This window comes from Heterodontus francisci, chromosome 6 (assembly GCF_036365525.1).
Source record: "Heterodontus francisci isolate sHetFra1 chromosome 6, sHetFra1.hap1, whole genome shotgun sequence".
NCBI lineage: Eukaryota > Metazoa > Chordata > Chondrichthyes > Heterodontiformes > Heterodontidae > Heterodontus > Heterodontus francisci.
The window spans coordinates 41,282,554-41,303,698 of NC_090376.1; the positions used below are offsets into that span (position 1 = coordinate 41,282,554).

General features: G+C 47.3%; 1 protein-coding gene across 5 annotated transcripts in view; it reads right to left on the reverse strand.

The window, feature by feature from the left end:
• Nucleotides 1-1,322: 1,322 nt before the first annotated feature.
• Nucleotides 1,323-21,145, reverse strand: part of wdr95 (WD40 repeat domain 95) — a 226,868-nt gene continuing 207,045 nt past the window's right edge. For 3 of the 5 annotated variants that reach the window (XM_068033522.1, XM_068033521.1, XM_068033525.1), the window contains one exon: nt 1,323-5,029. In XM_068033522.1, the coding sequence (XP_067889623.1) occupies nt 4,843-5,029 (187 nt within the window). In that variant the 3' untranslated portion in view covers nt 1,323-4,842. Of the gene's footprint in view, nt 5,030-6,488; nt 6,571-18,428; nt 18,488-21,145 lie in introns of those variants that run through there. The other 2 variants (XM_068033523.1, XM_068033524.1) reach the window with 2 other exon arrangements.

Sequence of the window (21,145 nt, forward strand, 5' to 3'; positions counted from 1 at the left end):
TGCCACACCCCCTCCTCTTTTACCCTCTTCTCTGTTCTTACTGAAACATCTAAATCCCGGAACCTGCAACATCCATTCCTGCCCCTGCTCTACCCATGTCTCCGAAATGGCCACAACATCAGGATCCCAGGTACCAACCCATGCTGCAAGCTCACCCACCTTATTCCGGATGCTCCTGGCGTTGAAGTAGACACACTTTAAACCAAGTTCTTGCTTGCCAGTGCCCTCTTGCGTCCCTGTAACCTTATCCCCTACCTCACTACTCTCAACAGCCTGTACACTGGAACTACAATTTAGGTTCCCATTCCCCTGCTGATTTAGTTTAAACCCCCCCGAAGAGCACTAACAAATCTCCCCCCCAGGATATTGGTACCCCTCTGGTTCAGGTGAAGACCATCCTGTTTGTAGAGGTCCCACCTACCCCAGAGAGAGCCCCAATTATCCAGGAAACCAAAACCCTCCCCCCTACACCATCCCTGCAGCCACGTGTTCAACTCCTCTCTCTCCCTATTCCTCTCTTCGCTAGCACGTGGCACGGGCAACAACCCAGAGATAACAACTCTGGTTGTTCTCGCTCTAAGCTTCCACCCTAGCTCCCTGAATTTCTGCCTTAAATCCCCATCTCTGTTCCTACCTATGTTGTTGGTGCCTATGTGGACCACGACTTGGGGCTGCTCCCCCTCCCCCTTAAGGATCCCAAAAACACGATTCGAGGCATCACGTACCCTGGCACCTGGGAGGCAACACACCAACCGTGAGTTTCTCTCGTTCCCACAGAACCTCCTATCTGTTCCCCTAACTATGGAGTCCCCAATGACTAATGCTCTGCTCCTCTTCCCCTTTCCCTTCTGAGCAACAGGGACAGACTCTGTGCCAGAGACCTGCACCCCATTGCTTACCCCTGGTAAGTCGTCCCCCGCAACAGTATCCAAAACGGTATACCTGTTGTTGAGGGAAACGGCCACAGGGCATCCCTGCACTGCCTGCTGGTTCCCTCTCCTTCCCCTGACGGTAACCCATCTACCTACTTCTTTTACCTGAGGTGTGACTGCCTCCCTATAACTCCTGTCAATAATCCCCTCCGCCTCCCGAATGATCCGAAGTTCATCCAGCTCCAGCTCCAGTTCCCTAACGCGGTCTGCGAGGAGCTGGAGTTGGGTGCACTTCCCGCAGATGCAGTCAGCAGGGACACTCTTGGCGACCCTTACCTCCCACATTCTGCAGGAGGAACATACAACTGCCTTAACCTCCATTCCCACTATTCTAGATTCCCAACAAGTCTACTGAAAAACCAAAAAAAAAAAGTCAAAACTTGTTCGCTTAGCAATCCGACGGACTGAACTTTTTAAATAAAAAGCTTACCTTATCAACACACCAGAGTCCTTTTTTTTGGTTCGAGGAGGAGGGTGGGTGGGAGACACTACACGTGTAGTGTCTCGGGTACTGCCACTGCCCAAATAAATAGTTTTCCCTTACCCAGCAGTCCCCTGGTCCTCCGAAACAAAAGGGGATTAACTTGTAACTTACACTGAAATTGACCGCTCAGCTGTAAGTTCGCTCCGCACCTCCTTCTGTCCAAGCTGCTCCTCACAAAAAGAAAATGATTTTAAAATTGCCCAAATAAATAGTTTTCCCTTACCCAGCAGTCCCCTGGTCCTCCGAAACAAAAGGGGATTAACTTGTAACTTACACTGAAATTGACCGCTCAGCTGTAAGTTCGCTCCGCACCTCCTTCTGTCCAAGCTGCTCCTCGCAAAAAGAAAATGATTTTAAAACTGCCCAAATAAATAGTTTTCCCTTACCCAGCAGTCCCCTGGTCCTCCGAAACAAAAGGGGATTAACTTGTAACTTACACTGAAATTGACCGCTCAGCTGTAAGTTCGCTCCGCACCTCCTTCTGTCCAAGCTGCTCCTCGCAAAAAGGAGTGGCAGTGGGAGGAGGCCTTTAAGTGTCAATTAATTGGCTACGTAAGGGCCTCAATTGGCCTGGGGCGGGCAGGCCACCTTCCACCTCCCCCACCACTGGTAAAATGGCAGCAGGGCTGGTAGGCGAAGGGAACAGCGTCCCCCACCTCCCACTCGATTTTACATTTCCTGCCTCCATCCTGCTCCTGGGGGTGGAGGGGGTGGTGGCATAAAATTCTGGCCGTTAACTCTGTTTCTCTCTCCACAAATGCTGCCGGACCTGCTGAGTTTTCCAGAACTTTCTGTTTTATATCTGTTAACTGGGCCTCTGGAACACCTAGTGGCCAAAACATAATAATGGAGAAAAGTACTCCACCAGCCAACTCACAATACACTGCTTCATCACTGAACTGAGCAAGAATAGGTCCCACCCCAGGGATACACCGAACTGCTGAGAAGCACAGTTGAGGTCAGTTTTGGGTGGTCAGAATGAATTGTTGACTAGTTCCATCATACTACGAGAAAAGAATTGCGGCTATTGAGCAGGTCTTAGGTCCTTATACAATCTTCCATGAAATAATAATTTAAGAACACACGAGCGTGTGATAACCACAAAGCTAATCAGGATTGGACAAAATTGTTATGGTGCTTAAAGGAAGAGAAATAAACAAGTTTGAGTAACAGAACAGCAGAAGTCAGAAACCCAACAATAATAACGTGCACTCATATAATAATACAGTGTAATGTAATAAAACATTCCAGGTGCTTCATTTAAGGAAGTGTGGACAGAAACAAAAGTAGAATAATTGATGGATGATTGCATGGTGGAAAAGATAGCTTCTGAGAAAGCTTTTAAGATGGGACAAAAATCAAAAGCTGTTGAGGTTTAGAGAGAATATCCCAGATGTATTCCTGATGGCCTTATAAATAGAGACATAGAGTACAAAAGTTATGGTATGTAAAACACTGGTTTGGCCTCAACCAGATTACTAGGTGGGGGGGGGGGGCGCACAGAATATCACGATGGGTGGCTGGGGGTGGTGGGGAGCACAGGGCTAGTCGCCTCCCCATCAGCAAGCAATCTGTCTGGTGGCGGGATTGGCCAATGATGGCCTTCCCGCCCAGAGGCCTATTAACAGCCAATTAAGTGCCTCTTCAAGCTGCTGCTGGGATTTTGGTGGGCACCACACTTTAGGAACGATGTGAAGGCATTTCAGAGGTTGCAGCAAAGATTTACGAGAATGGTTCCAGGGATGAGGGATTTCAGTTACGTGGATAGATTTGAGAAGCTAGGATGTTCTCCTTAGAAAAGGTTGAGGGAAGATTCGAAACATGTGTTCCAAATTATGAGGGGGCTGGACAGAGTAGACAGGAAGAAACTGTTCCCATTGACTAAGTGTTGAGACCCAGAGGACACCGATTTAACGTGAATTGCCTGCCAAAGGTGACATGAGGAAAAACATTTTCATGTGAATGGTTAGGATCTGGAATGCACTGCCTGAGAGTGTGGTGGAGGCAGAGTCAATCGTGGTTTTCTAAAGGGAATTGGAAATTATCTAAAGAAAAAAAATTTGCAGGGCTATGTGGTAAGGGCAGGTGAGTGGGACTAGTTGAATTGCTCTTGCAGAGAGCCAGCATGAACATGATGGGTGGAATGGCCTCCTTCTGTGCTGTAACTGTTCTGTGATTCCATGTTAGAACCAAAATAGTTGAAAGCTTGGCCACGAAAAGTAGTGGCAAGAGGAGGAAATGCACAGGAAGAAGATTCAGAGGAAGGTATGTCACAGGGTCAGATATAGGGCTGAAGGAAACTGTGGCTCTCAGGAGGGATGAGGTGATGGAAGATTTGTAAAGAGTACAGTTATGAATTCACTGCATTGGGCACAACAAGGCAATGAAGGTTGGGGAAGGTTGAAGATGAGTGTGACCTAGTGCAGGACAAGATGTAGGTATAAGAGTTTTGGAGTTTGTGTAGGGTGCAGTTAGGGACGCCAATGAGGAATCACAGCTTCAGGTAGCAATATGTTGTTGAGCCATGGGGTAAGGAGAGGCAGCTGACTTATCTGGGGTATGAAAAGTGGTAAATATTCCAGAGGGTGATACAGAACGAGTGGATGTTGGAGATCCACTGGGGGAATAGGATATAGCAGGACTGGGAATAGATGGGGGATAGAAAGGATGTTAAAGAGGTTAACATTTAGCAATTAAGCTGAAAATGCACTGAGAAAGGGTAATGAGTTATAAGACAAATGACAGATACCATGATGGGTGCAGTGGTGGATACTATAGTAGAGCAGAGGGAAGTCATGGGCCTGTCCAGGATAGAATCAAACTGAGGACAGCAGCATTAGAAGGCATTGGGAAGGCAATAGTGTTATTTTATTTAGATACAGCACTGAAACAGGCCCTTTGGCCCACCGAGTCTGTGCCGACCCATTTATACTTACCCTACAGTAATCCCATATTCCCTACCACCTACCTACACTAGGGGCAATTTACAATGGCTAATTTACCTATCACCTGCAAGTCTTTGGCTGTGGGAGGAAACCGGAGCACCCAGCGAAAACCCACGCGGTCACAGGGAGAACTTGCAAACTCCGCACAGGCAGTACCCAGAATTGAACCCAGGTCTCTGGAGCTGTGAGGCTGCGGTGCTAACCACTGCACCACTTGAATAGGGTGTGGGAACAGAGAGGCGGGAAGTGCAGAAGACAATGAGGGTTGGCAAAGAAATAAAGACAGCAGAGGCTTAGAGAGAAATGGGTCAAGGAAAATTGCAAAGAGGACCAAGAAGCAGCCAGCTGGGTTAGAGATACTCATGTCTGGAGCAACACCCAATACTGCATGCATGATTGTGTGCAACAATGGTGGCTTTAGATGACATAAACAAGGTACAGAGAAAATTATACATGGCTAAGTGATTCCTTAGGTAGAGGCTTAGAGGTCAACTGTACTCTCTTTAAAGCAAATAGTGATTTTCGGATCTGTGCTTGCTGCTGATAGGTCAGGTTTCTCACATGTAGTTGGGTCGTTAGCAATTTCAAAACACTTCAGGGTATGATAAGCAGTAGGGCCTCCATGGTTTAGTGGCTTATTCAAACTCTGGTATCTTTCATGTCGAAGTCTACAAAAATGGGAAAAAAAGTTAGCATTGATACAGAGCAGTACTTAATTAATTCACTAGTTGATGTAAGGGGCAAAATCCTGTAATATTGCAAAACTACAGGAATAATCTATGAACATAATTTTTATGTGTGCATTGGTATTTTGTGGCTAGGGTACTAAATGGTGCTAGCTTCTCTTATCTCTCCAAGTATTCACAACTGTCTGATGCTATTTGTTAGTAACTTGCTGTTGGTACATTATGTTTATTTTGGGTGGTACCTTTCTGTCCATACAATGAACATTGTTTTGTGATTTGCAGGAAACACTTGTTTCCAACTTGAGAGCCAACTTTAACTCTTCCTCCCTGGCAGAAATGTTAAAAATTGTAGCAAGACATTTACTGTCCCATTCCTACTTAACTCCTGCCTGCTGCATTATTTATCACTCAGTATTTTAGGCATCTGAGATGCCTGCCAGATGCAGGCTACAACCTCATGAATACATGCAAATCGGAGTCCTATGCTGCCATTCGGACCCTGATGCAATTTTAGTTAATCGGAATGGAAGTCTTACTCATTGTCCAACCCAATGAGTAAAACCTCATAAAATTGATTTCTAAGAGCCAGTGGAAGCAGCATTTAAAGGGACACTCGTTAATGTTTCCTACATTACAACAGTGACCACATTTCAAAAGTACTTAAATAAAAGCAAAATACTGCAAATGCTGGAAATCTGAAATAAAAACAGAAAATGCTGGAAATACACAGCAGGTCTGGCAGCATCTGTGCAGAGAGAAGCCGAGTTAACATTTCAGGAGTGGAGAGCAGTCGGACCTCGTCCAGAGCGCCGGAGTTTTGACAAAAAAAAGAGGAAAAAAAAGCCAACAGTGACGTCACAGGAAAGCTGCAAGGTGATTGGTTGGTGAGTCACTGCTGTTAGACAATAGCTCTAAATAGCTGGGGAAGTATTTTTTTTATTCATTCATGGGATGTGGGCGTCACTGGCTATGCCAGCATTTATTACCCATCCCTAATTGCCCTTGAGAAGGTGGTGGTGAGCTGGCTTCTTGAACCACTGTAATCCATGTGAGGTAGGTACACCCACAGTTGTGTTAGGAAGTGAGTTCCAGGATTTTGACCCAGCGACAGTGAAGGAAGAGCGATATAGTTCCAAGTCAGGATGGTGTGTGACTTGGACAGGAACTTGCAGGTGGCGATGTTCCCATGCATCCGCTGCTCTTGGCCTTCGAGGTGGTAGAGGTTGCGGGTTTGGAAGTTGCTGTCTAAGGAGCCTAGGTGCGTTGCTGCAATGCATCTTGCAGATGGTACACACTGCTGCCACTGTGCGTCGGTGGTGGAGGGAGTGAATGTTTGTGGATGGTGTGTCAATCAAGTGGGCTGCTTTGTCCTGGATGGTGTCGAGCTTCTTGAGTGTTGTTGGAACTGCACCCATCCAGGCAAGTGGAGAGTATTCCATCACACTCCTGACTTGTGCCTTGAAGATGGTGGACAGGCTTTGGGGAGTCAGTTACTCGCCGCAGGATTCCTAGCCTCTGACTTGCTAAGGTAAGAAAGGACTACAGTTTATTTCATATATAGTAAGTAGTGTTTTTTTTTTTAGAGAGTTCTATAGTAATGAGGACCAGGGAAGAAAGGCCCAAGAGTAACTGATATTATTTGACATTAAGATTTTCCAAAAGGTTAATTTAAAGGGTTAAGTCATGGCAGGAAAACTCAAAGCCGTGGTATGCTCCTCGTGCTCCATGTCGGAAGCCGGGAACATTTCCAGTGCCTGGGACCAGCATGTGTGCAGCAAGTGTCTCCAGCTGCAGCTCCTGGAAGCCCGGGTTTCGGAGCTAGAGCGGCAGTTGGGGACACTGTGAAGCATCCACGAGGCGGAGAGTATTGTGGATAGCACATATGGAGAGGTGGTCACACCGCAGGCTCAGACTCCACAGGCAGGAAGGGAATGGGTGTCCACCAGGCAGAGCAAGAGGACTAGACAGGAGTTCAGGAATCTCCTGTGGCTATTCTCCTGCAAAACAGATATATTGCTTTGGATACTGTTGGGGGGAATGGCCTCTCAGGGGAAAGCAGCAACAGCCCAATTCGTTGCACCACGGTTGGCTCTGCTGCACAGGGGAGGAGTAAAAAGTGTGGGAATGCAATAGTTATAGGGGACTCAATTGTAAGGGGAATAGATAGGCATTTCTGTGGCCGCAAAAGAGACTCAAGGATGGTATGTTGCCTCCCTGGTGTTAGGGTCAAGGATGTCTCAGAGCGGTTACAGGACATTCTGAAGGGGGAGGGTGAACAGCCAGTGGTTGTGGTACACATTGGTACAAATGACATAGATAGAAAAAAGGATGAGGTCCTAAAAGCAAAATATTGGGAGCTAGGAAGTAAGTTGAAAAATAGGACCTCAAAGGTAGTGATCTCAGGATTACTACCAATGTCGTGTGCTAGTCAGAGTAGAAATAGTAGGATATATCGGATGAATAAGTAGCTGAAGAGATGGTGTGAGGGGGAGTGTTTTAGATTCCTGGGGCATTGGGAGCGGTTCTGGGGGAGGTGGGACCAGTACAAACTGGATGGGTTACACCTGGATGGGCAGGATTGGGACTGATGTCCTAGGGAGAGTATTTGCTAGAGTAGTTGGGGAGGGTTTAAACTAAAATGGCAGGGGGATGGGAACCTTTGCAAGGAGTCAGAGGAGGGGGGAATCAAAGACTAGAACAAAAGACAGTAAGGGGAATAAGAAAAGTGATAGACAGAGAAACCAAGGGCCAGAATCAAACAGGGCCACAGTGAAAAATAGTGGGAAGGGGACAAGTAATGTCAAAAAGACAAGCCTTAAGGCTTTGTGCCTTAATGCGCGGAGCACGCGCAATAAAGTGGATGAATTAATCGCGCAAATAGATGTAAACGCGGATGATACAGTCGGGATTACGGAGACATGGATGCAAGGTGACCAGGGATGGAAAGTGAACATCCAGGGATATTCAATATTTAGGAAGGACAGACAAAAAGCAAAAGGCGGTGGAGTTGCATTGCTGGTTAAAGAGGAAATTAACGCAATAGTGAGGAAAGATATTAGCTCTGACGATGTGGAATCTGTATGGGTAGAGCTGAGAAACACTAAGGGGCAAAAAAAAGTTACTGGGGGTTGTATATAGACCCCCAAACTGTAGTGGTGATGTTGGGAATGGCATTAAACAGGAAATTAGAGCCACATGCGATAAAGGAACATCTGTAATTATGGGTGAATTTAATCTGCATATAGATTGGGCATATCAATTTAGTCACAATACCATAGAGGAGGAATTCTTGGAGTGTATACGGGATGGTTTTCCGGACCAATATGTTGAGGAAGCAACTAGAGAACAGGCCATCCTAGACTGGGTATTGTGTAATGAGAAAGGAATAATTGACAATCTAGTGGTGCGAAACCCCTTGGGGATGAGCGACCATAATATGATAGAATTCTTCATCAAGATGGAGAGTGACATAGTTGATTCTGAGACGAGGGTCCTGAATCTTAGTAAAGGAAACTACGAAGGTATGCGGCATGAGTTGGCCATGACGGATTGGGAAACGTTACTCAAAGGGATGACGGTGGATGGGCAATGACAAACATTTAAAGAGTGCATGAATGAAGTGCATCAATTGTTTATCCCTGTCTGGTGCAAAAGTAAAATGGGAAAGGTAGCCAAACCATGGCCTACAAGGGAAAATAGAGTACGCGAGCAAGCTTGCGGGGAACATAAAAACTGACTGTAAAAGTTTCTATAGGTATGTGAAGAGAAAAAGATTGGCAAAGACAAATGTAGGTCCCTTACAGTCAGAAACAGGGGAATTTATTATGGGGAACAAAGAAATGGCTGACCAACTAAATGCATACTTTGGTTCTGTCTTCACAAAGGAGGACACAGATATCATACCAGAAATATTGGGGAACACAGGGCTTAGTGAGAGAGAGGAACTGAAGGAAATCAGTATTAGTAGAGAAATGGTGTTGGGGAAATTGATGGGATTGAAGGCCGATAAATCCCCAGGGCCTGATGGTATGCATCCCAGAGTTCTTAAGGAAGTGGCCCTAGAAATAGTGGATGCATTGGTGGTCATCTTCCAAGATTCTATAGACTCTGGAACAGTTCCTACAGATTGGAGGGTAGCTAATGTAACCCCACTATTTAAAAAGGGAGGTAGAGAGAAAGCAGGGAATTATAGACCAGTCAGCCTGATGTCGGTAGTGGGGAAAATTCTAGAGTCCATTATCAAAGATTTTATAGCAGAGCACTTAGAGAACAGTGGTAGAATCAGGCAGAATCAGCATGGATTTACGAAAGGGAAATCATGGTTGACAAATCTACTAGAATTCTTGGAGGATGCAACTAGTAGAGTTGATGAGGGGGAGCCAGTGGATGTGGTTTATTTGGACTTTCAGCAGGCTTTCGACAAAGTCCCACGCAAGAGATTAGCATGTAAAATTAAAGCGCATGGGATTGGGAGTAGTGTATTGCGATGGATAGAAAATTGGTTGGCAGACAGGAAACAAAGGGTCGGGATAAATGGGTCTTTTTCCGAATGGCAGGCACTGACTAGTGGGTAACCGCAGGAATCAGTGCTAGGACCCCAGCTATTCACAATATATATTAATGATTTAGATGAGGGAACCAAATGTAATATCTCCAAATTTGCAGATGACCCAAAACTGGGTGGGAGGGTGAGTTGTGAGGAAGATACAGAGAGGCTTCAGGGTGATTTGGACAAGTTGAGTGAGTGGGCTAATGCATGGCAGATGCAGTATAATGTGGATAAATGTGAGGTTTTGCACTTTGGTAGCAAAAACAGGAAGGCAGATTATTATCTGAACGGCTATAAACTGAGAGAGGGGAATATTCAGCAAGACCTGGCTGTCCTCGTACACTAGTTGCTGAAGGTAAGCATGCAGGTACAAAAGGCGGTAAAAAAGGCAAATGGTATGTTGGCCTTCATAGCGAGAGGATTCGAGTACGGGAGCAGGGATGTCTTGCAGCAATTATACAGGGCCTTGGTGAGACCACACCTGGAATATTGTGTGCAGTTTTGGTCTCCTTAGGAAAGATGTTCTTGCTATAGAGGGAGTGCAGCGAAGGTTTACCAGACTGATTCCTGGGATTGCGGGTCTGACGTATGAGGAGAGATTGAGTCGGTTGGACTTATATTCGCTGGAGTTCAGAAGAGTGAGTGGGGGATCTCATAGAAACCTATCAAAGTCCAACAGGACTTGACAGGGTAGATGCAGGAAGGATGTTCCTGATGATGGGGGAGTCCAGAACCAGGGGTCATAGTCTAAGGATACGGGGTAAACTTTTCAGGACTGAGATGAGGAGAAATTTCTTCACCCAGAGAGTGGTGGGCCTGTGGAATTCGCTACCACAGAAAGCAGTTGAGGCCAAAACATTGTATGTTTTCAAGAAGGAGTTAGATATAGCTCTTGGGTCTAAAGGAATCAAAGGGTATGGGGCGAAAGCGGGAACAGGCTACTGAGTGGGATGATCAGCCAATGGGTGGTTGTTGGTCGGCACAGACTCGGTGGACCGAAGGCCCTGTTTCAGTGCTATATCTCTAAATAAAATAAATAAAATGATCACAATGAATGGTGGAGCAGGCTCGAAGGGCCGAAGGGCCGAATGGCCTATTCCTGCTCCTATTTGCTATGTTTCTATGTTTCAGGTTTGCGACCTTTCATCAGAACTGGTAAAGGTTAAAAATGTAATACGTTTTAAGCAAGTGTGGGGGTGGGGGGGGGAAGAGAACAAAAGGGAAGGTGTGTGATAGGACGAGGGCAGGAGTGATTAAATAACAAGGATGTCATGGGACAAAGGCAAAGGGAGTGTTAATGGTGTGGTGAAAGACAGAGCAATAGACCAGAGAGAGTGTTAATGACAGAATAATAGATAGCTCTGTCCAAAAACACAAACATGAAAACACAATTTTAAAGCAAGCACATTGTTAAACAATAAAATAAAATAATAATGAAAAAGGCCAGTCATGCTCTGAAATTATTGACTCAATGTTGAGTCCAGAAGGCTGTAGATTGCCTAATCAGAAAATGAGGTGCTGTTCCTTGCGCTTGCATTGATGTTCACTGGAACACTGCCGCAGACCAAGAACAGAAATGTGGGTGTGAGAGCAGGGTACTGAATTGAAATGGCAAGCAACAGGAAACACAGGGTCACGCTTGCAGACTAAGCAGACATCTGCTATAAGGTCATGCAGGTCTATGCCGAGTTTCCAAGCAGCTGTCACAATTCCTTCATTCTGCACTAGTCAATTGGGCGGCACAGTGGCGCAGTGGTTAGCACTGCAGCCTCACAGCTCCAGGGACCCGGGTTCGATTCTGGGTACTGCCTGTGCGGAGTTTGCAAGTTCTCCCTGTGTCTGCGTGGGTTTCCTCCGGGTGCTCCGGTTTCCTCCCACATGCCAAAGACTTGCAGGTTGGTAGGTTAATTGGCCATTATAAATTGCCCCTAGTATAGGTATGTGGTCGGGAAATATATAGGGACCGTTGGGGATGTTATTGGAATATGGGATTCGTGTAGGATTAGTATAAATGGTTGGTTAATGGTCGGCACAGACTCGGTGGGCCGAGGGGCCTGTTTCAGTGCTGAATCTCTAAAAAAAAAAAACATTTCCCCATCATTCAACCATCAAGGCAAGTCAGTCGATGGCTACTTGGGGACTAGGCCTATTCCGGCCACATATGGTTGATAACCTCAGCATTGCTGCACAATTGAGGTACAACCAAAACCTTTGGACCACCAGGATGATCATGGAGCACAGTTGGACCCTAAAACAACAGATAAGGAGCCTGAAAAGGTCAGGGTGCTCGCTTTAGTACAGTCAGAGTTCCATGAATTGCAGTAGTTTGCTGCATGTTGCACAACCTTGCTCTTCAAAGAAGTTTGCACATGGAGAAGCAGCAGGAGGCATTCCCCATATCTGACGAGAAAGACTGGGATGAAGGCCAGAATGGAACAGAAGAGGGGAGCAGCCATTACAACACCTTGCAGCCAGAGAACCAGTGATGATTTGATTACTCAGTGTTTTGGCTGAGCTGCACATTCCCCTGAAATGTTACACATTCCCCTCTGCATTAACAGTCCTTGCTACCTCCTTCACCACTTCCTCAACCCTACAATAAGGAATATTTAGAACAATGGACAGAATCTTCTCACTTTAGTCCCTCCTGGAACGACGGGACTATTTCCAAGCGGAAACTCAACTCTCCAATTTGCATGATTGTGGTTGTTCTTTCTAATTATCATCCCACCTCCAGCTTTCCCGACCAATCAGGGAGGGCAGGCAGAATGATGCGCCTCAAGCAGCAATAAAGGATCTCTATTTAAAGGGACCTCAGCACTCACAAGGGCAGCAGTATTTGCAGGAAAGAAAAAGTCAATGTGAGGGAGGAAAGAGCTGCAGCATGGATGGAAGGCATGGAAAGGCTGCACCCCCAGTTTAAGGACTCACCCCTGGAGGTGTTGATTCAAGCAAAGAGGGCATGGAGAGAAATCCTCTTCCCAGAGGACAGCAGGAGGAGGCCAGACAATCTCACCAAGCAGGTGTGACTGCGAGTCGCAGAGGCTGTCTGTAACCGTTGTGCCGAGGACCTGGGTCCAGTGCCAGAAAAAGTTCGATGGCCTCATGAAGTCCGGCAGGACGAGTGTCGTGCAACTGTCAGCTGGCAGCCATCACTCTCTCGCCTCCCTAGCATTCTTCTGCACAGTACTCCTCTGACCGACACACGTTGATGTCACACACATTCCTTTCCCTTCAGCCTCCTCCTCAAATCTCCATATGAAGAGACAACACTCACACTCACCCTCAACATCTTTCCCTCTCACTCCCATTCCTCACAGTCATCTTCCTCAAATATCAATCCTCCATCCTCATCAACCAGTTAACTCCTCACATTTCTAACTCTCTGCCCTTTCTCATTACTGGAGAAGGGAGGCCACAATTCCAGGGTGAGACAGAGAACAGGAGATGGAGCTACAGCCATGGCCACCCTGACCATTATTGAGGAGGAAGCCCTGAGATTGGCAGGGTGGCACCTGTATGGATTGTTGCTGATGGCGAAATAGGGGTTGGCCCAGAGACCTGGTGACAGCATTAATTATCACACAGCCATTTGGCACTTAAATGTCACTCAAGTTGAATCGATGTCATCAATACATTAAATGTCATGATCTGCACTATGCGAACTTGGAACACTATTTCAGTTAGTTCAGCACTAACTCATGTCTTTCATCTCCCACATGTGTATTGCTGCAGCTGGCGCAGGAGATGAGGGAGGTGCCCAAGGAGCCCTCAGAGAATGACCAGCACTCTAAGGAAGCACTGCTCATGATCCCTGTGCACCCTCTGCCAGCAAAGATGCACATACCTTGGTAGGTCCATCTTCCTAGTTACACAGGGTGGCACATGGTGAGCAGCACATCACACGTGAGCAGGAGCAAGTGCTGGAGCCAGGGACAGCAGTGGAGAGTCCCCATCGGAGGGTGCAGGACAATTCAAGCTCTGCTCAGCTAGATACAGATGTTGAGCCATGGGGGTCATAAACGGGCACTTGTGGAGCAGCAACAGGAAATATGTATGCATCGGTCAGAATTACCAGAGGTATCCTTGCACAGAAAATGGAGCAGTCCATCTCTAGCATGAGTACCATGATGTGTCAGACATTTGCTCTGATGACCATCTTCATTGGAAGAGTGGTGAACCTGTTGGAGAGTCTTACGCAGAAGACCACTGAGTGCATGCTGGCCACACTGGTCTCCTCACTCCGGCTGCCAGTTTACATTACATCGAACAAAGTATGGGCTTGGTTGCTGAATGTCACACTCACATCCAGCTAAGTGCTCTCCTGCTTAGGGACGTGCAGGTGAGCCTGGAGAGGGAAAATGGAGAAAGGGCTGATGGCAGTGGGGGCTCTTCACAAGGCACCTCCATTCCACAACCCTTGCTCACCCCCCAACCACTTGGCAGAGATGCACATGCTGCATCCTGCCTCGATAATAGAGGCTGACCCTGCACAGGTGCAGGGGAGGGAGGGGGCAGCCTTTGACGAGGGCCTCATGGGCTCCAAAACCCAGATGATGTCCACTATGGGCTTATCGTGTGTCAGAGCAGTGGAATGAGCAGCCTGCCTCTAGCTCTGCAGAAGCCACAGGGGGTACCTCCATGTAGTAGTAATAGAAAGTGTCTGAGGAAAAGGTCTTAGTTGCACAAAGAGAATCGCTTGGGTGCTTACTACATTGATAGTGTGACATTGATGCACTTTATTTGAATGAAGACATGCGTTTTTGCAAACTAATTCTTGTCATAGCCTTTACTTTGTTGGATTCCCCCATTGAACCTGGTCAGTTTCATTCTGCTGAATGGCCTGGGCCACGCTGCTGAGTAGGTAAGGCTGTGAAAGTGATGGGTGGGCATGTGTGTGGAGGGAGGAGGTTTGCTGCTGGTGAGGATGGGGGATGTTTGCACAGATGTTATGATGGGATGATTTCAATGCTGCAATCATACTTCTCAAGTGAAGCCTGGCTAGATGAAGGTGCTGCGGGCCGCTCAAGCATGCAGGTTTGTGACCGCAGGCACCAATGGCACTTCAGGATCCTCCTCCTCCTCTGGGCACTCTCCACCTTCCTCTGGCACCAGCTCCAGTCCTCTCTGCAGTGCCATGTTGTGCAGAGTACAGCACACCATTATTATCCTGGAGACCATTGTTGAGGCGTATTGAAGACTACCTACAGATCAATCAAGGCAACAGAATCTCATTTTAAGCAAGCCAATGTCTTGCTCTATTGTGGCCCTGGTAGTAATATGCCTCTGGCTATACCTCTCCTGTGCCTCTGTGTTGGGGTTCCTCATGGGGTCATCAGTCAGGTCTTGAGCTGGGTATCCCTTGGCCCCAGGAGCCAACCGTGAGACTGTCTGGTGGAGAGAAGAGCTGTGGCACTTGAGATTTGTGAAGGATGAACGAGTCATGTCAGCTCCCTGGATACTTGGCCCATACTTTTTTAGCTGCACATTGAAGGAGTGGAAGCCCTTCTGGTTGAGAAAGATGCCTGCCTCTTCTGATGGTGCCTTGATTGCCACATAGGTGCAGTATACAACCCGCTGGAACTGTGGTAATCCTGCAAAGGAAGCAAAGCTGACAGCCCTCTGGGTTTAAGTGGCCTCACCTGTTTCAAGGTTAATGTAGCTGGAAACCCACGCAAACAAGACATCGGTGACCCTGGCTGATGCAGGTGTGGACTGTAGATTGCGAGAGCCTACATTTCTTGGCAGCTGAGCCCTAGAAGGACCTGGACGCAAACAAATTGAGTGCTGTGGTCACCTTGACAGCCACAGGCAATTGGTGGCCCTGCTCTTCTTGGACGCAGATCTTCTTCCAGGGAGCTGCAGAGTTATGTGACCACCTGCTGTGAGAATTGGAGCCTTCAGAGCCACTGCTGTTCAGAGAGTTTGAGGAAACTGACCCTTGGCCTAGACACTCTGTGTTTAGGGTATCACCTCCTTCACGGTGCAGCCCTGGGTCCATCTCCTCTGTTCTGTCCAGCTGCATGTAGCTATGGAGAAAGCTGGAGTTACTGCCCTTGTCACTTTGGCTGCTGAGCTGGAGCATGCTACACCTCCACCTCAGAGGTCCAACCAACTTCAGAATATGTTGACCCCATGTCACAGGGAAGACGCTCAGGCAATTAGGTCAGATTGCCCTCAGTGGTATCCAGCACTCTAGATTTTTTTTTATCCATTCATGGGACATGGGCATCAGTGGCAAGGCCAACATTTATTGACCATCCCTAATTGGTGGTGAACCACCTGCTTGAACCACTGCAGTCCATGTGGGGTAGGTACACCCACAGTGCTGTGAGGGAGCAAATTCCAGTATTTTGGCCCAACGACAGTGAAGGAACCATGATATAGTTCCAACTCAAAATGGTGTGTGGCTTGGAGGGGAGCTTTCAGGTAATGGTGATCCCCCGTGCATCTGCTGCCCTTGTCCTTCTAGGTGGTAGAGGTCGCGGGTTTGGAAGGGGCTGTTGAAGGAGCCTTGGTGAGTTGCTGCAGTGCATCTTGTAGATGGTACACACTGCTGACAGTGTGCGTAGGTGGTGGAGGGAGTGAATGTTGAAGGTGGTGGATCGGATGCAGATCAAGTGGTTTGCTTTGCTATAAATGGTGTCGAGTATCTTGAGTGTTGTTGGAGCTGCACTCATCCAAGCAAGTTGCACAAAGCTTCTGTCCCCAACAAATTCAGTGAGCTTAAGCTGAAAGAACTGCTCCCGTGGCTAACCAAAGGCTTGCAGGTTTCACCCTTTACATTGCTCAAATCAGGTCAGTTCCATGCTAAGATGAGCTCTCGCCTTCTCCAACCTGGTGAGCCGCAGTCACAGTATTAATCCTGTGCACTGTTGCGGAAGAGGGATTCCATGCTTAAAAAGGTTCTTAATTGCCTTTTAAACTATCTCAGTTGGCTTCCCGCCCGATCAACGGGGGTTCCCCACTGGACTCGAGGACCCCTGGGGAAAGCTGGAAGAGGGCGGGATCACATCAGAATCCCAGCCCAATGTCAATTCCAGAACCTAACTATTCCAGCATGTTCCCGAACCCGTCTCTACCAGCAGATACATGCCAGATGCAATTTAACACAGGGAAGTCTGAAGTGTTGCATTTTGGTAGGAAGAATGAGGAGAGACAATATAAACTAAATGGTATAATTTTAAATTGGGTGCAGGAACAGAGAGACCTGGGGGCATATGCGAAGGTTGAAAATGGTGGGGCAAGTTGAGAAGACTGTTATAAAAGCATGCAGGCTCCTTGGCTTTATAAACAGAGGCAAACAGTACAAACGCATGGAAGGTGTGCTAAACCTTTATAAATCAATAGTTACATCCTAGTTGGAGTGTTCAATTCTGGGCACCAAACTTGAGGAAGGATGACAAAACCTTAGAGAAGATGCAGAGATTTACTAGACTGATACCAGGAATGAGGTACTTCAGTTACATGGCAAGACTAGAGAAATGGGAATTGTTCTCTCTAGAGCACAGAAGATTAAGGGGAGATTTAATTGAGATGGTCAAAATCATGAAAGGTTTTTACACAGTAAACAAGGAAAAAGTGTTTCCTGTGGCAGAAGGATCGGTAAACGGAGTACACAGATTTAAAGTGATTGGCAAAATAACCAGAGGTGATTTGAGGAGAAATCTTTTATGCAGCAAATTGTTTTGATCTGGAATGCGCTGCCTGCAAGGGTAATAACTTTCAAAAGAGAATTCGATAAATATCTGAAGGGGGACAACGTGCAGGGCAATGAGGAAAGGACAGGGGAATGAGACTAATTGGAATGCTTTTACAAAGGGCCGGCAAATGCATGATGAACCAAATGGCCTCCTTCTGTACTTTGATTCTAAGGAAGGCACTTAAGTTGCAATGAAACCATAGAGTAATCAAAAGTGTCAAATATGAAAAGGGCAATTCTTTAATGGAAAAAAAATTGTCCCAAACCTAATTTTCCCACAGGTGTCAATTAAGTGCCTTTTGAGAAAAAAAAAGTCCCACAACTGTTACAATGTGTTCCCCAATGGTTTCACCATAGATGGTGGAAAGTTACTACTGCTCAAGTGGAGACCCTTGATGTGCTTGTGGTCAATGACGTCTAGGAGTTCAGAGCCGAGAGGGCCCAGCTGTGAACTGCAGCCCCTTGACTACTGCCAGGGCAGTCTGTCCCAGCTGGCTTTCTGCCACAGTGGCAGCTACTGGCTGAGGGAGAAGCATACTGTCATCCTGAGAGAGGGCAACATGTGTCATTCCCATTGCACTGTTGCCACTCCTATAGGGCCATGCCTCATCACTCACAGTGATCTGCAGGAGAGCAAACTTGAGTAAATCAATGATGCCTTTAAAGCCCCTAGGCTTATGGTCCATCAGTCTCTAACATGGATCAGGCTTTGGAGCCCAGAATCAGAATGGCAGCAATTTAAGCATAGTTACAAAAACTGACGACACAGACTCCCGGTGTGAAGGCCCAGCAACAGTGTCCATGGACGACACCACATATTCTAGGTCAGTGATTCTCAAACTGGAGTTCAGGGTGATCTGTACAGACTTCCCGGGAGCCCGCAAAGTAATCTCTCGAGTGGGGAGGGACAGACAGAGAGAGAGAGAAACAAAAGGGAGAGAAGAGAAGGAAGAAAAAAAAAGGCAAGCTGCCCTCTTTGTATAAATTAACAGTAGTTAGTGGTAGTCCTTCACAAATAGCTGACAAGATGTCCACTCCCAAAACTCCCGGATACTTGGCCTTCTTCACGACAATGGGCACCTCAGCTGCCATGGTTTTCAGTGGTGATTCTTGCATTTACTTTCAGCTTGAGGGGAGGGCAGGTGGGAGACCAGCTGCTGCTGTGATTCTTGGGTGCATTCAGTTGAGACTCATAAAAAAGAACAAAGAACAGTACAGCACAGGAACAGGCCATTCGGCCCTCCAAGCCTGCGCCGATCTTGACGCCTGCCTAAACTAAAACCTTCTGCACTTCCGGGGACCGTATCGCTCTATTCCCATCCTATTCTATGGTACCTGCTTCCACCACCTCCCCCGGCAACAAGTTCCAGGCACTCACCACCCTCTGTGTAAAGAACTTGCCTCGCACATCCCCTCTAAACTTTGCCCCTCTCAACTTAAACCTATGTCCCGTAGTAACTGTCTCTTCCACCCTGGGAAAAAGCTTCTGACTATCCACTCTGTCCATGCCACTCATAACTTTGTAAACCTCAATCATGTCGCCCCTCCACCTCCGTCATTCCAGTGAAAACAATCCGAGTTTATCCAACCTCTCCTCATAGCTAATGCCCTCCAGACCAGGCAACATCCTGGTAAACCTCTTCTGTACCCTCTCCAAAGCCTCCACGTCCTTCTGGTAGTGTGGCGACCAGAATTGCACACAATATTCTAAGTGTGGCCTAACTAAAGTACTGTACAGCTGCAGCATGACTTGCCAATTTTTATACTCTATGCCCCGACCGATGAAGGCAAGCATGCTGTATGCCATCTTGACTACCTTATCCACCTGCGTTGCCACCTTCAGTGACCTGTACGCCCAGATCTCTCTGCCTGTCAATACTCCTAAAGGTTCTGCCATTTACTGTATACTTCCCACCTGCATTAGATCTTCCAAAATGCATTACCTCACATTTGTCCGGATTAAACTCCATCTGCCATTTCTCTGCCCAAGTCTCCAACTGATCTATATCCTGTTGTTTCCTCTGACAATCCTCATGACTATCCGCAACTCCACCAACCTTTGTGTCGTCCGCAAACTTACTGATCAGACCAGCTACATTTTCCTCCAAATCATTTATATATACTACAAACAGCAAAGGTCCCAGCACTGATCCCTGCGGAACACCACTAGTCACAGCCCTCCATTCAGAAAAGCACCCTTCCACTGCTACCCTCTGTCTTCTATGACTGAGCCAGTTCTGTATCCATCTTGCCAGCTCCCCTCTGATCCCATGTGACTTCACCTTTTGCACCAGTCTGCCATGAAGGACCTTGTCAAAGGCTTTACTGAAGTCCATATAGACAACATCCACTGCCCTTCCTTCATCAATCATCTTCGTCACTTCCTCAAAAAACTCAATCAAATTAGTGAGACACGACCTCCCCTTCACAAAACCATGCTGCCTCTTGCTAATAAGTCCATTTGTTTCCAAATGGGAGGAAATCCTGTCCCGAAGAATCCTCTCTAATAATTTCCCGACCACTGACATAAGGCTCACTGGTCTATAATTTCCTGGATTATCCTTGCTACCCTTCTTAAACAAAGGAACAACATTGGCTATTCTCCAGTCCTCTGGGACCTCACCTGTAGCCAATGAAGATGCAAAGATTTCTGTCAAGGCCCCAGCAATTTCTTCCCTTGCCTCCCTCAGTATTCTGGGGTAGATCCCATCAGGCCCTGGGGACTTATCTACCTAATGCTTTGCAAGACACCCAACACCTCCTCCTTTTTGATAATGAGATGACTGAGACTATCTACACTCCCTTCCCTAGGCTCATCATCCACAAAGTCCTTCTGTTTGGTGAATACTGATGCAAAGTACTCATTTAGTACTTCGCCCATTTCCTCTGGCTCCACACATAGATTCCCTTCTCTGTCCTTGAGTGGGCCAACCCTTTCCCTGGTTACCCTCTTGCTCTTTATATACGTATAAAAAGCCTTGGGATTTTCCTTAATCCTGTTTGCCAATGACTTCTCATAACCCCTTTTAGCCCTCCTGACTCCTTGCTTAAGTCCCTTCCTACTGTCTTTATATTCCTCAAGGGATTCGTCTGTTCCTAACCTTCCAGTCCTGGGGCAGGATTTTACCACTGGTTTCAGGACCCTGATATTAGGACCAAATAGGGGTCTCGAGCCTGCACATGCTAACAGCAAGACCGGCTCAGCAATCTTCCTGGAGACGATTAAGTGCGATTGGCGGGTCGTAGATGTTGCTGGCCCAATCAGAGAGCCAGCAGCTCTGAAGCCTCGAGAGCTCCATCCGAGAGAGGTGGGCACTGTTCAGGCAGGACGGGGATTGAGAGGGTGCCTCCATTTTGAGGCACCCTGAGACAGGTAAGTCAAAAGTTAAAAACCAGAGGGGTCAGGCAGGCAGGACACTCTGGATGCCCTGAAGGGAGGCCATGGGGCGGCTTTCCCTGACCGGCCCCTCTCAGGAACATGGAGTCTCCAGCTCCAGTCATACCCCCAGATGACCGCAAGGAGGCCCCTTCTATGAATCTGGCGGCCTCTCCATGCGAAGGGGCGGGGGCCGCTAACCCATCAACAAAATATTGGCAGCACAGGAAAATTGCCCTTAATAGGGCCATTGGTTATTTAACTTAGCTGGCTGCTGAACAGAGGCAAGCAGCCCAACAATGTCCTGTCCGGCTACTGGAAAACTTCCCCAGCAACGGGACTATGGCGAGGGACCATCTCGATGCAGCTCCCTTTTTTTTCCCGCAGCCCCAGGACCTCTCTGCCCACCTCCCTGGGGCCGGGAAAAGCCTGCCCGTGCAGTGAGCAAATGCCATTATAATGCTGCCTGAC